The sequence below is a fragment of the Rattus norvegicus genome, chromosome 8, assembly GCF_036323735.1.
Source record: "Rattus norvegicus strain BN/NHsdMcwi chromosome 8, GRCr8, whole genome shotgun sequence".
Classification (NCBI taxonomy): Eukaryota; Metazoa; Chordata; class Mammalia; order Rodentia; family Muridae; genus Rattus; species Rattus norvegicus.
In genome coordinates, this window is record NC_086026.1 from 66,334,558 (window position 1) to 66,349,935 (window position 15,378).

General features: G+C 40.8%; 1 protein-coding gene across 6 annotated transcripts in view; it reads left to right on the forward strand.

The window, feature by feature from the left end:
• Ptpn9 (protein tyrosine phosphatase, non-receptor type 9) overlaps positions 1-15,378 on the forward strand; it is an 81,536-nt gene that overhangs the window by 47,787 nt on the left and 18,371 nt on the right. For 4 of the 6 annotated variants that reach the window (XM_006243106.5, XM_063264987.1, NM_001013040.1 and 1 more), the window contains 3 exon segments: positions 2,006-2,111; positions 6,425-6,535; positions 9,353-9,681. In XM_006243106.5, coding sequence (XP_006243168.1) covers positions 2,006-2,111; positions 6,425-6,535; positions 9,353-9,681 — 546 coding nt within the window. 6 annotated transcript variants of the gene reach the window in all.

Consider the following 15,378-nt stretch of genomic DNA (forward strand, 5'->3'; position numbering starts at 1 on the left):
CCTGACCACAGTCTATTGGGGTCAGACAAAATAGTACCTTAGACAATTAAGGTAGTAGGATCATGAATTTGAGACTGACTTGAGCCACATATAAAATTTCAGAATGGACTTGGTTTTTGTTGTTTGTTTGGTTTGTATTGGTTTTTCAAGACAGAGTTTCTGTGTATATAGCCTTGGCTGTCTCGGAACTTGTTTTGTAGACCATGCTGGCCTTGAACTCAGCAGATCTCCCTGCATCTACCTCTAGTATGGGATTAAAGCGCGAACCATCACTTCCTGGCTTGTTTTGTTTGTTTTGAAATAGGGTTTCATATAGCTTACCTGGCCTAGAGTAAGCATATACAAATTGTCTGTAGTCTAGAGACATTCTGAAGTGGGGCTCTCTGAATAGTTACTGTGTACTGCCTTATTTGTTACTTTTTTAACATGTAGCTTCTGTGATTGACGCTTAGTGGGAGCTGCATTTGAGTCTTGCACGTACTGTTGCTGAGGAATGAGGCCAGCAGTCTCAGTAGTCTTGAACTCCCTGTGTACCAGACTGGAATGTCTCAGCCTTCAGTCTTTAGGGCTGCACTTTGGAAACACTCCTTTAGTTTAGGAGAGTGAAGGAAAACTACCTCTCTCAGAAAGTTCAGGAGAGAGGGAATGCTAACAGGGATGTTCACTTATCTATTACCTATCTTCTTCAAAGTGATCATAACCTATCTTGCTGCTTTGATTACCCTTTATGTACTTCCTTCCTTTGAAGCAAATGTGAAGCGAGGGCTGTGTTTTAAGCTTTTTGGTGTCTCTCGCTGCGTGTAGCTCAGGACTCAGGCTCAGTAGGCAGCAGTTGGCTCACTGTGATGCCTCATGTTATATACCAAGAAGCATCATAGATTTTATATCATTCCATGTGTGTTCAGAGGATGAGCAACTTCATATAGGATCATGGAACCTAGGTCTCTAAGCCCTGTAGTTTATTATCATTATACTTCTTCCCCTGTGTCACTGACTTGTTTTAGGCCGCTATCTTTGAGGAGAAAACCTGGTAATTCCTTAATTGGCCCTAGTTTAGCTTGTTGAGAAAATGGAAATTCTCTAGACCTAGATAATCTACTTGGTAATTATGCCTCTTTGACAGCTTCTTTAATCTTGAGGAATAATAATCTCTTGAGGTTATAAAAAAAGGAGTTAAGATTAATATTAATGCATTAGGGGCCAGTAGAAATATATTCTGCCAGAAAAACCTCTATGCATTTTAGAACTAAAGTTTTTTTTCCCTTTTCAGAAAGTTAATTCACTGAACCTGAAGTATACTAGATACACAAATTTTAAATGAATATACTTGAACTGGATTTTAAAGTATTTTCATATACACATAATTGACAAGAATTGATATTTTAAAATGTTAACTCTTTGCCAGTGCTTCCCTTTAGATTCTGTAGAAGTATGATGGAATGGGGGCTTACAGGAGGGAGTGCAAAGATGAAGACACAACATGAAAACCTTGAGGGGGCCCATACCTAAAACCCTAGCACCAAAGCGAGTGTGTCAGGAGGATTACCCTGAGGTTGAAGCCAGCCTGGGTTTAATGCCAAGTGAGCACATAGGATGCATGAAACCCTCCGAGAAAAACCTAAAACAATAAGTGTAAGAACTTTCTATCTAGAATAGTACAATCAAGTACTTTATTTCTGGACTGGCAAGATGGCTCAGTATCTCAAAGCACAAGCTATATTAACCTGAGAACCTGAGCTGAATCCCTGGATTTCATGGTGGAAGGAAAGGACAGAGCTGACTCCTGAAAATTGTCTTCTGATTCCCACACTTGCTATGGCATGCACAAGTGAACACACACAGACACACACAGACACACACACACACACACACACACACACACACTAACTATATGGATGATGATAATAATAATTCTAACAACCTTTTGAGTATGTAAGGACCTGGTTTACCTTTGAATGAAGACTTTGTATTAAATTAAATGCTTTGTTTAATGATTGGTTTACAGTTTTGAAACTCAAAGGAATGGACTGGTGTTCATCTATGATATGTGTGGGTCTAATTATGCCAACTTTGAGCTAGATCTCGGCAAGAAAGTCTTAAACCTGCTGAAGGTAAGGTTGTAAAAGGGGAATCCTTTTACGTGTTCTTTTTTCTTTTATTCTTTGGGAAAATACTTTTTAGAAAAATATAAATTTCAGATCTTATGTTTAATTTTAAAGGTCACCTATATATAAGAATATCTGTTTCCTTAGAACAAGAAGTGATCTTAAAAGTCACGTAGAATTATCTGAGATGGTTTAGTGGCTCACACAGTAATGCAGGAACTTGGGAGGCCAGGGCAAGAGGAATATCATGGGTGTGAGGTAGGCGGAATTACATAGTAAGTTCTACTTCATCCTTGGCTACAAAGTAAGATTCAGACCAGCTTCAGCTACACAAGGAATGAGGTCCTTTTACAAAACTACAACCATAAGACTAAAAAGGAAGTAATGAAGATGAAAAGCCATAGGCAAATTCTTAGACATAAAATATCCCTTTTCCTGAGCTTTGTAATTAATAAAGACCTACCTATGACAACTATGAAAAAATGCCATCTAGCCAGTGACTTTCTGGATATGTGTCTGAATTCTGGATGAACTGTATTTTTTACTTCGCTTTAGTGCATGTAAGTTCATTTGGTCTATTTATATTATGTAAAATTATGCACATATATAGATGTGTAAAAGTTCCATACATATCACTTCATAGTTCCTTATCTTCCTATATCTTAGGTCTAGTGACTTGTTTTATAAATTAATGTGTACATGTATGTGCATGCATGTGCTTGTACACTTGTATATATGGAGGCCAGCAGACAGCTGTAGATGTCATTCTCAGGCACACCATCCACTTCTTGAAACATTGGTCTGTAGTTCACCAATTAGGGTAGATTGATTGGCTAACATGCCCTAGGGTTCCTTTTGTTTCTGCCTAACCCCCGGAATTACAAATATATGTCACCACACGTAGCAATTTTTTATTAGTTCTAGGTATTAAATTCAAGTGCTTGTGCTTGTAAGGCAAGCATGTTACCAACTTAGCCATCTTCCCCAGCCATAAAGTTATGCTTTTTTCATATTTAAAAGATAATCAGGTAGGCTAAGAATGTAGTTCAACTGGTACAATGCTTTGTAGCTTTCAGAGGGGCCTGCATTTGATTCAGAGTGCCTAGCATCAGGAGGATTAGAAACTCAAGACCTCCTTGGCTTACATAGCAAGTTCTATGACAGCATAGGTTACTTTTCTGTTGCTATGACAAAACACCATGACCAAGGCAATGTATGAGAGAAAGCATTTAACTGAGTTTATGGTTTCAGAGGGTTAGAGTCCATGTCGGTGGAGTAAAAGCATGGTGGTAGTAACAGCTGGGAGCTGACATCCTAATCCACAAGCCGGAGGATAGAGCATCTGAATGGTACCGTCTTTTGTAGCCCTGATGCTTGCCCCCAGTGACTCCCATTCTCTAACAATGCCATACTTCCCAGTCCTTCCCAAACAGTTCCTCCAAATTGGGACTAAATATTCAAATATATGAGCTTGTGGGTCCATTTTTATTCAAACCACGTCTCAAACAACAAAAACCCTCTCACATTCTGAAAAATGTACTTTTTAAAAAAAATTATTTAATGTATGTGAGTACTCTAGCTGCATATATATCTACATGCCAGAAGAGGGCATCAGAACTCATTATAGATGGTTGCAAGTCACCCTGTAGTTGGTGGGAATTGAACTCAGGACCTTTGGAAGAGCATCTGTTGCTCTTAATTGTTGAGCCATCTCTCCAGCTCCTAAACCATGCTTTTTAATGTGTAACTATTTAATATGACTAGGGAAGACTGAATGGCATAAGACAGATTGTGCAAGCCAGTTACGGTGGCACATGCCTCTAATTGTGGTCAAGGCCACCATGGAATACATAATCAGATCCTTTGTCTCAGAAAACAAAAGTACAAATATACAGTATGAATGAACAAATGTTCAGGAACTGGGAGTGTAGGACATTGGCATTTGTGAGGTTTGTTGTCACGGGACTGTAATACCAGCACTTGAGAGGGTAAGGTAGGACTGTCAATAGTTTAGGACTACATAAGAGTACCAGACTAGTCCAGGATGACTGTAGATAAGACCCTGTCTTTAACTAAGGCAAAAAAAAAGCATTTGGGCAGGTGTCCTAGCATGGGGTGAGAGGGGGCATATGGGGGGAGTAGAGCCAGGTGGATCTCGGTGAGTTTAAGGACAGCCTAGTCTATATAGCCAATGCCAGGCCAGTCAGAACAAGATAGTGAGATCCTTTCTTTAAAAAGAAAAAAAAAGTCCTTTGTGTTGCTAGGATAGCATTTTAACCAGAAAACGAACTGGTTAAAGGGTATATATGTACATTTTAAAGAGTATGTAATGGGTGCTAGAGAGATGTTTTAGTGGTCAAGAATACTGCCTGTTCTTCCAGAGAATCCACATGGCTGCTTACAACTGTCTATAACTCCAGTTCCAGGGGATACAATACCCTCACACCAATGAACATAACATAACATAGCACAACACAACACCAAAAGAATATATAATGGAAGATGCCTTCCTGTAGACACTATCAATGAACAGGTTTTCCAAGACTGTATGAGATAACTTCTCTCTGCTTGGTCTTATTGTGAAACAGGGTCCCTGTATAGTATAGGCTCGTCTAGTGCTTGCTGTGTAGAGCAGGCTTTACACCTCCCAAGTGCTGTTACAGTGTGTTTAAGTGGACTATGGTCGGTTCTCTTATCTTTTTCTGATGAAGATGATGCAGCATAATGGTTTCTGCTGTCCTCCACCCTATTGAAATAAAGCTATTTCTCCACATTGATTAGGACGTTAAAAGGGCTTTGAGTATTTGTCCTGAAATAAATTCTTGCATCTTTGAAGGAAAGGAAGAAAGTAGTTTTTAAGTCTGAATGAAGAAGAATTTTGTTGTGGATGTTGTATATTCTGTGTAGGGAGTGTTTGAAACTCCTCAAATTTAGCAGAACCAAGGCTGGGTGGGAAGAACAAAGGGTAGTAAGTGAAACTGAGACTAGTTTATTCAAAATAGAAAAAAAAAGCTACAGTTGCCCTTTTTTAGCCAGTTGCTGGGGACTACTTATTAATTTACTTTGGATGTATGTATTTACGAGTGTGTAGGTACACATGTGTGTACAAATAAGGCCAGGGATCAACTGTAGGTACCATTGTTAGGACCTGTCCACCTTGTTTTTTAAGATGAGGTCTTTTCAAGGACTCAGGGCTCACTGACTAGGCTAGGCTGCTGGCCACTGAGTCGTAGGATCCATCTCTTTGTCTCACTTGTGCTGGTGACTTTATGTGCCTACTGGATATTGAACTCAGGTCCTCCATACTTGTGTGGTATGTACTTTACCGATTGAGCCATCCCTCCAGCCCCCTGATTCCTTATTACATGGTAACCCTGCCCTGAGGAAGGCTGGAGTGTTAAAAAGTGTAATGAAACCAAGTACGGTGGTTTAACAGTGATATGCTGCAATGTATCTCTTACATACTTTTGTCTTTATGGCTTCTATAAATAGGGTTATCTCTTTTTTCCCACTAAGAGTAGTCTATTTGCTTTTCTAAGACCTCATTTGTGCTTGTATATACTAGATCATGTGTATGTTTGTATGTATGCATGCATACATGTATTTTATTGTGTTGGATATCAAACCTAGGTATTGTACATGATAAACACACAGTATCACTGAGTTACACCTCTGACCCAGATTTATATATTGGTTGAATAAATGAACAAATGGAGAAAAGATTAAGGTAGGCAATTTTTTATTTACACACACACACACACACACACACACACACACACACACACCACACACATTGAACTAGATGAAGATTATAAAGTAAAATGTTTATCTCAACTTATTAGAAATCTAAAGTTTTAGTAAGCTGAATTTTTGTAGGCTGTAAATATGGGTGCTGTTGTATGATATGTGCAGTAGAAAGAGAAACATCGGGGTCACGGGATGACTCAGTGAGTATGCCACGAGAGTCTGGTAACTTATGTGCAATTCCCAGAATCCATATAAAGGCAAAAGGAGGAAACTGATCCTCGTGTGCACACTGTGGCACATATCTCCTCACTCACCAATAATAATAAAAAAAATAGAGTAACTTCTTATCCATAAAGTATATGACTAACATGAACTTAACATCATTACTTTTAAAGGTAGATCAACTTCTAATTTCTTTATTTATTTTAATCACTTTCAACTTACCTATTTCTGAATTAAGCTGTCAGATCTCTCTTGCCTGTGCATGAAGCAGAGTGGCAAGAACCCATACTTTGGGCCTGAACAGTTTCAGCTATGTCCGGGCTTCAACTCCTCACCCATTTTCTCCACAGGGAGCATTTCCAGCTCGACTGAAGAAGGTGCTGATTGTAGGAGCACCCATATGGTTCCGAGTGCCCTATTCTATCATCAGCCTGCTCTTGAAGGATAAAGTCCGGGAGAGGGTAAGGCAAGCTAGTCTTTTCTTATTGGAGCTAGATAATACATTCTGGTCTCTGCTGTTGAACTCTTGCCAGTTAGTTTTCTGCCTTCAAAGAATCCTCTGGACTTGTCTCTCAGAGTGGTGTCCCTTCCTTTACTATACCCACTCCTTCTCTACTCATCAGTCTGCCACATTATGAGTCCACTGTCCACAAACTTGTGGGTAGGAAAAGGCCACAATTTATCTAACTCTTTTTCACAACACCATGAGTACAATAGTACTGAACCAATGTTTCCCGGAAGTATTTTAAGGATTGTAGATTCCCAAAGTTTAACTTAGTGTTACATAAAGCACTATTAATACTTAATAGTATTTAAAGGCTGGGGGTGTAACTCAGTATCAAAGTGCATACTCAGCATGCCCAAGGGACTAGGTATAGTCCCCAACACCCCACACTAAAACCAGAACCAAAATCAGCACTCAATATAACTACATTAGCTCAACTGTTACTCGGATTTGTCTGGGGCTAAGTAAGTAACTCAGTAGTAGAGTATTTGTCTAGCTTCTAAAAGGCCCCTGGAGATGATTCCAGCATATTTACAAAAAAGAAAAGAAAAAAGAAAAATAAGGGGGAGGGGGGACAAGAGAGAGAGAGAGAGAGAGAGAGAGAGAGAGAGAGAGAGAGAGAGATTGTGCACGCTCAAGAAAGTCAAACTGGTTTATTTACTGGAAAGTACTGTTAAGGCCCTGTGAGTGACCTTCAGGGTGGTGGGGAAAGTCTCTTTCTAGTTTTATTCTTTGAGACAGGGTTTTATTCTATAGCTGAGGCTAGTCTGCAGCTCACTGTGTGGTAGCCCACTAGGCATCACATTCATGGTAGTCTTTAGCCTCAGCCTTTCAAGTACTGGGTGAGACTGGAGTGAACCACCATGCATATCTCTGGGCATTGTTTTTTCTTAAAACAGTTTTTTATTGCTTCTAATTTAAAAAATGACCATATTCACTCTATTTCTCTAATTAATAATCTCTTGAGTTTTTAACATCTGAAAGATTGTTTCTTAGTCAGTGATGATAGCATTTGAAAGGAATGACGTCCAGGCAGTGGTGTGTAGCATGACAGTGTGTACATCCTTATTGTCTTGGCATTTGGGAGGTGCTGGCAGGAGAATCTGGAGATTCAAGGCCATTCTTAGCTACACAGTGAATTTGAAGCCAGTATGAACAAATGAGATCTTGTCTCAAAAAATAATAAGATAAAATAATAGAAATAATATGGATTAGGTTTGCATTGTCAGATTTTTGTTTGTTTGTTTGTTTTGTTTTTCAAGACAGTGTTTTTCACTCAGTGGTTAAGAGCACATACCCAAGTTGTGTAATAGCCTGGCTGTCCTCGAAGACTAGGCATTGTAGACCACGCTGACCTCTAACTCAAAGAAATCTGCCTGCCTCTGCCTCCAGAGTACTGAGATCAAAATCATGCACCACCACGCCTGGGCTGCATTGTCAGATTTTTATGGTAATTAAATGATAAAGTACAATTACTAGTGCAATTTGTAACTGTGCAAATTGTACTAGTGCAACTTTGTACTGAGATCAGAGTAGAGAAAAAAAGGATATTTGATGCTAAAGAAGCTTCTTAGAAAGAGAGTGGCTTTTTAAGAAGTTGAAAGTGGTGTGTCAGAGAGGTGCCTCAGTGGTTAAGAGCACATACCCAAGTTGGGTTCCCAGCAACCAAGTTGGTTAGTTTCTAAGTATAGCTATAGTTCTAGGGATCCTGTGCCCACTTCTGGCCTCTCATTATCTGAATGTGGTATACACTCATATATTCTCTCTCTCTCTCTCTCTCTCTCCCTCTCTCTCTCTCTCTCTCTCCCCCCCCTCTCTCTCTCTCTCTCTCTTTCTCTCTCTCTCTTTCTCTCTCTCTCTCTCTCTCTCTCTCTCACACACACACACACACACACACACACACACACACACACACACACACACACTTAAAAAATAAACAAGAGGCACCAGCAAGGGGATTAATCTTGTAGGAATGGCACTCCTTTCCCATAGAGATCTTAAGGAGAAGTAACTAGACCATCGTGGCCTAGCATGGCTATATTTAAGTATGTAACAGAATCAAATACGATTACTTATTTAATGTTTTTCCTAGGTTGTCTTTCTTTCATAGAATTCTGTCTTTGAAGAATCCAAACAAAGCTGTGAGTGAAATCTAAGCTGAGAGACTTAGAATAGATGGAGTCAGTGTGAGAGTGACAAAAGTCGTCACCACCTGTGCGTCCTTAGCTTCCAGCAAGACAGTGCTGCAGAGGCTTGTCAACAGTGTGAAGCTGCTCTTGCTCCTCCCTTCTTGCTCCCACTCTGTCCCCTCACCCCTTCCCCTTCTTACCCCATCCCTTTCCTCTCTCTCCATGTGCACATGGCTGGCTTCCCCTCTTCTCCTCTCCCCACCTCCCCTCTCTCTGCCTCTTCTACTACCACCTCAACTCCCCTGCTCATGCCCTGAAAAAACTCTATTCTATACTAAAAAACAAACAAACAACAGTGTGAAGCCTTTGCTCACTATCCCTTGTGTCAGAAGAGAAATAACTTGGATCCTAATTCCAGGAGTGGATTTCATCGACATTCTGGAGATTAGAATTTAGCTATCTGAGAAATTAATGGGATTTTAACCAGAAGCTGACAAAATTCAGTCTGCCTCTTTTCAAACACAGTGTTTCAAGCAAATCTCATCTGATTTTCAAACCTGGTAGAAGCACATTTGTTTTTATCTTGTTCGTATCCTTGCTCACCCACAGCCCCAGTACTCAACGTTGTTCTTTCTTTCTTGCAGATTCAGATATTAAAGACATCTGAAGTTACCCAGCACCTGCCGAGGGAATGCCTTCCCGAAAATCTGGGTGGGTACATCAAAATTGACCTCGCCACTTGGAATTTCCAGTTCCTGCCCCAAGTGAACGGCCATCCAGATCCCTTCGATGAGATCATCCTGTTTTCCCTACCTCCTGCCTTAGACTGGGACTCAGTACATGTTCCAGGTCCTCATGCCATGACCATCCAAGAGTTGGTAGACTATGTTAACACCAGGCAAAAGCAGGGCATCTATGAGGAGTATGAAGACATTCGTCGTGAGAACCCTGTTGGCACTTTCCACTGTTCTATGTAAGTAGTAAGTAGGAGAGGTTTGAGTCACAATCCCTTACCCAGGTTTTTCTGGCAAGTGATGACTGCAGCTGCTTCAATACCTCAGTTCCTTTCTAGAGGTTTCCCTTGTTAAGAAGCTTCTCAAAAAGGCAGAACATGGTAATGCATTCCTTTAATCCCAGGCCTCAGAAGGCAGATGAAAGTGAATCTCTGAGTTAGAAGTGAGCCTGGTCTACATAGTGAGCTCCAGGCCAGTAGGGGCAACAATCCATAAATGATTAGGCTTCCGGGGAAGATGGTTAATGGGCAGTGGCACTTGCTCTGTATGAGGATCTCAGTCTAAATCTCCAGCACCTATATAAAAAGCCAGGCCTGGCTGCACGTGTATGTAACTCCACCATTCTGGGACAGGTATAGATGGATCCTGAGACGTAATAAGGTGACAACAAATGAGGGCACTCGATGTGCTGCTTTGCTTCTGCACATACATTAGTATGCGCATTTCCACACTCAGGTGTACACAGTCTGTACCACTAGCACACCCAAAACCCCCACAGTCCTGTTAGTACGTTCATCTAAAGGGATCTCCTACTTTGGGCCTGGGCCTGTTACTGATGTCTTATGCTTTGAAATTTCTGGTGGTCTTTGGGTACCAATAGGGAAACTTCCCAATAGGGAAGCTAGAAGTCCCTTCTCTCTGTGTGTGTGTGTGTGTGTGTGTGTGTGTGTGTGTGTGTGTGTGTGTGTGTGTGTGTGTATCCTTCCTTCCTTCCTTCCTTCCTTCCTTCCTTCCTTCCTTCCTTCCTTCCTTTTTTTTTTTCTTCTATGCCCCAGGCTGGCCTGAAACTCACTTTGTAGACCAGACTGGCCTTGAACTCACAGAGATCCTCCTGTCTCTGCCTCTGGATTGCTGGTATTATTATAAGCATGAACCAATATGATAAGCTTGGATATTTTATTGAGATGCAAGTGCTGTTTTAAAAAGTCCCAAAGTGTAATAAAATGCTAAATAATGTCAGGAGGAGTATTGTGTATTTAAAAGGATTCCATAACAGGAACAGAGAAAGTTGTTTCTTAGGAATTTAACCTAGTACAGAATCATCTGGTTGGCTCATCACTGATGCACAGTGACTTGATGCCTATGCTTTCAGCATAGAGTATTTCTGTCCCTTTTATTATGTGGTATGTTTGTGTATATTTGTATCTGTACATTTTTGGGGCCAAAATTTGATATTGGCTGTTCTTTCCAGGTGTTCTCAACCCTGTCTGTCAGTGTGTCTGCCTGCCTCTCTGTGTCTTCAAGTTTTTCCCTTTTATCTGAGACAATATCCTACTATGTAGCCTTGGCTAACCTATAATTCACCAAAACAGGCTGCCCTCGTAGAGACCCTCAGCCTCTCTAGTGCTGCCCTTAAAGGTGCACATTACCCCACTTATCTAGTCTTAACCATGCTTAATTTTTTAAATATATTTTATTATATTTTATGTGTATGAGTGTTTTGCCTGAGTGTGTGTCTGCATCACATGCAGATAGTGCTCAGAGTGGCAAGAAGAGGGCATCGGATCCCTGGACTAGGGTTCAGATGAATGTGAGCCACCATGTGAGTACTGTTTGACTTTGGGTTCTAGAAAAGCAACTAGTGTTCTTAGCCCTCTCTTTCTAGCCCCCTTACAACATTGTCATTGGCTGTTTTTCTCCCACTAGTGAGCTTTGTCTGTTATGAATTAAACATACTCTCAGTGGGCTCTTAGTTTAAATTCCAAGTTAGCTAGAAGTCCCTTCTGTTTTTTTCATTCACTCCATACCTTAGTTTTTCTGAAATATGTGGCTAGAATATGTGTAATACATGGCTGTTAAATGTTCTAGGAATCCATGATTCTCTGAACGCCCTTTCATTCAGAGTTCTTGTTCAGGTTAGTCATGGTCTGAAGAAAATGCCAAAGAACGTGGGGAATAATGAGTTAGTAAACTGAGGAGAGGCCTGTGGTAGGAGAGAGCTGACTCATGCAAGTTGTCCTCTGACTTGCACACATGCACACAATGCACTGTGGCAGGTGTGCATCCTCTCTTTGTCCCTCAACCCTACTGCAATATCAATAATAGATAAAAATAAATGTACAAGAATGAAAAAGAGAAGCTAGGGCTGTTTCATGGTTGGGCTCTGTCTGGAATTGATGAGGTACTGGGCTTGAAGAGGAAAGAAAGGGAAAGCAGGGCATATATTAAGAGGGGAGAGGCTCTCTCTCTTCTTTTTTAAAAGTCAAATAAAATTAAAACCCATAATTGGTGGGAGGCTCCTCCCCCAAAAAAGAGGGGAGAGCCGGGCAGTTGTGGCTTATGCCTTTAACCCCAGCATTAAGGTGGCAGAAGTAGGAGGATCTCTGAGAGTTGAAGGCTAGCCTGATCTACAAAGCTAGTTCCAGAATGGTAGTGCTGTTACATAGAGACTCTCTATCTTAAAAAACAAATAAAACAAAACCAAAAAAGAGAAAGAAAAACTATTCTCTCTAACTTCTTTTCCTTTTCATGTGCTGAAGATCTTTGTATGTATTAAATCTGCTTCCAAGGCAGAACAGTTTTTCCCTAACTGTCCTTGAACATACTTTGTATCTTAGGCTTGGTGAAATGATGTTCACCTGTCTCAGTCTCTTAAGTGCTGAACCACTCTTCAAAACTACCATGTACAACTTCCCCCATAGCCACTCTCACCCACTCCCTACACCTTCCCTTCCTACCTCACAATGTCTCATAAAGCCCAGCGCGCCACATAAGACTTGCTATGTAGACGGGGATGACTTTGAACTTCTGATATTTGTACTTCTGCCTCCTGTGTGATGGAATTGCAGGTATGCACCTATCTTTAGTTTCCTCAGTAGGAATTAAGGAAATAACTTGGGAGCAAGAAATAATACACTTTTAGGGGCTTTAAGATTTTGAAGTAGGCGCTCCTGTAGTTACTCACTGCCTCAAGTAATTGTCTTGAAAGATTGAGGTTGTCTGCTTGTACTATTAGAATCTGCTGTTGTTTTAGAATTGAGTGTGGGGAGAGGACTTTACAGTTGTGCCTTTTTATTGAACTGTGGAGTCCTTGCTTGAGGATCTAGAACCATAAACCTTACTAGCTCCTGGCCTTTCCTTCTTCAGCCAGACTGCCTACAGAGAACAAACTGTATCTCTCTTGGAATTCTGGATTGTGAATTAAATATAGATAGAGTTCAAATTGTCCAAAATTCCCCTAGATTTTTTTATTTTTTATTTTTTTGTTTTTAAAGACAATATAGTCAAATCAAATGTGGTGGTTCATCTCTTTAATCCTAGCACTCAGGACGCAGAGGCAAGCGGATCTCCGTGAGTTTGAGGCTATCCTGGTCTACAAAGTGAGTTCCAGGACAGCCAGAGTTGCTATACATAGAAACTCTGTCTTGGAATATACCTTACCCTCTCCCCCTCAAAAAAAGGAAAATAAACAAATAAACAAAACCACAAACAAAGAAACAAATCACACTGTAGTTGTCTGATTGAGAAAACCTTCCATAGGCTAATATTCAAGGACTTAGTGCCTGCTTTGTGGAACCAGTGGGGAAGGTTAGGAGGTGTGGCCTTATTTGTGGAGGCGTGTCATTCGGGATTGGCTTTGAAGTTCAAAAGACCGTGACATTTCTAGTCTGTCTCTTTGCTTTGTATTTGCTATCGAGATGTGAGCTCTCAGCTATTTTACTTCTGTACTTTTGTTCCATCATTGACTCTAATCCTCTGAAAACATAAGCTCAACCAATTAAACTCTTTCTTTTATAAGTCGTCTTAGTCATGGTATTTTATTACCAAATAGAAAAGTAACTAAGACAGACAGGTTCTCTACATAGTTCTAGCTCTTAGAATTCACTCTGTAGACCAGGCTGGCTGAACTCATAAAGATCTGCCTGCATCTGTCTCCTGAGTGCTAGGATTAAAGGTGTGTGCCATCATGCCCAGCTTTTGATAGAATTTTGGAAGAGGGGAAATAATGTGTTAGTAACTGTGGAGAGACAATTTTCTCCGTGTGTGTGTGTGTGTGTGTGTGTGTGTGTGTGTGTTTGGTTACATATTATATATACAATATTGTATATTATTGTCTTAGTTAGGCTTTTACTGATTTGAACAGGCACCATAGCCAAGGCAACTCTTATAAGGGACAGCATTTAATTGGGGCTGGCTTACAGGTTCAGAGGTTCAGTCCATTATCATCAAGGCAGGAACATGGCAGCATCAGAGCAGGCAAGGTGCAGGAGGAGCTGAGAGTTCTACATCTTCATCTGAAGGCTGCTAGCAGAATACTGACTTACAGGTAGCTAGGATATATAACCCTTACCCACAGTGACACACCTACTCCAACAGGGCCACAAATTCTAGCATATACAAATATCACACTTAAAAATATATGTAATATTAATTTTTTGAGATTTTATTTATTTTTATTGTATGTATATACTTACTTTTGCCTGTATATGTTTGACTACCATGTGTATTTAGTGCCCTTGGGTGCCAGAAGAGGGCAATGGAGCCTCAAGGACTGGAGTCACAGCTGGTTTTAAGCAGTCAGATGGGTGCTAGAAATCCAGCCTGGGTCCTGTGGAAGAGCAGGCTGTGAGTGCTCTTAATCACTGAGCCATCTCTCCATCCCCTTACTGTCCTTTCATTGGTATACCTGGCTTTTAACACCTCCCTCTGCCCCGTCTGCTGGCTGGCTGGCTGGCTGGCTGGCTCTGTCTCATCCTCTCTTTTTGATTTGAGACAGGTCTTGTTTATTTGTTTTTTGAGACAGGGTTTCTCTGTGTGTGGGTGTGTAGCCCTGGCTGTCCTGGAACTTGCAAACTTGCTCTGTAGACCAGGCTGGCCTCGAATTCATAGAGATCTGCCTGCCTCTGCCTCCTGAGTACTGAGATTAAATGTGTGTGCCACCATCGCCTGGCTACATTTTTTTTTTAAGTTATAAAGAAAAACAAAAAGTCAAAATTTATACATGAAGAGTGATTTATACAAGTATTTTTTTTCTTTTTTTCTTTTTTTTCGGAGCTGGGGACCGAACCCAGGGCCTTGCGCTTGCTAGGCAAGCGCTCTACCACTGAGCTAAATCCCCAACCCCTATACAAGTATTTATAAGTGGTACTTTATAAATACTAAAACCTTTGCTTCACAGGAAGCTTTGTTAAAAAGATGAAAAGGTGCCCGGAGTGGTGGTGCATGCCTTTAATTCCAGCACTTGAGCAGCTGAGGCAGGCAGATCTCTGTGAGTTCAAGGTCAACCTGGTCTATAGAGTGAGTTCCAGGACAGTCAGGGCTACACAGAGAAAGCCTGTCTTGAAAAACGGAATAGAAAAAAAGGATGAAAAGGCAAATTTTGTTTTTATTTATGAGTGTATGTGTGTCTCTCTGTGTGTATGTTATGTTTACAGACTTCACAGAAGTATTAGAGCTTCCTAGAGTTGGAATTACAGGCAGTTCTAAGTGTTCTTAACTTTACCAAGCTTTCTTTCCAGCCTCAAAGGAGAGTTTTTTTTTTTTTTGTTTTTGTTTTTGTTTTTGTTTTTGTTTTTGTTTTGTTCTTTTTTTTCGGAGCTGGGGACCGAACCCAGGGCCTTGCGCTTCCTAGGCAAGCGCTCTAGCACTGAGCTAAATCCCCAAACCCCAGGAGAGTTTTTAAGATGTAGAAAACAGGGGGCTGGAGAGATGGCTCA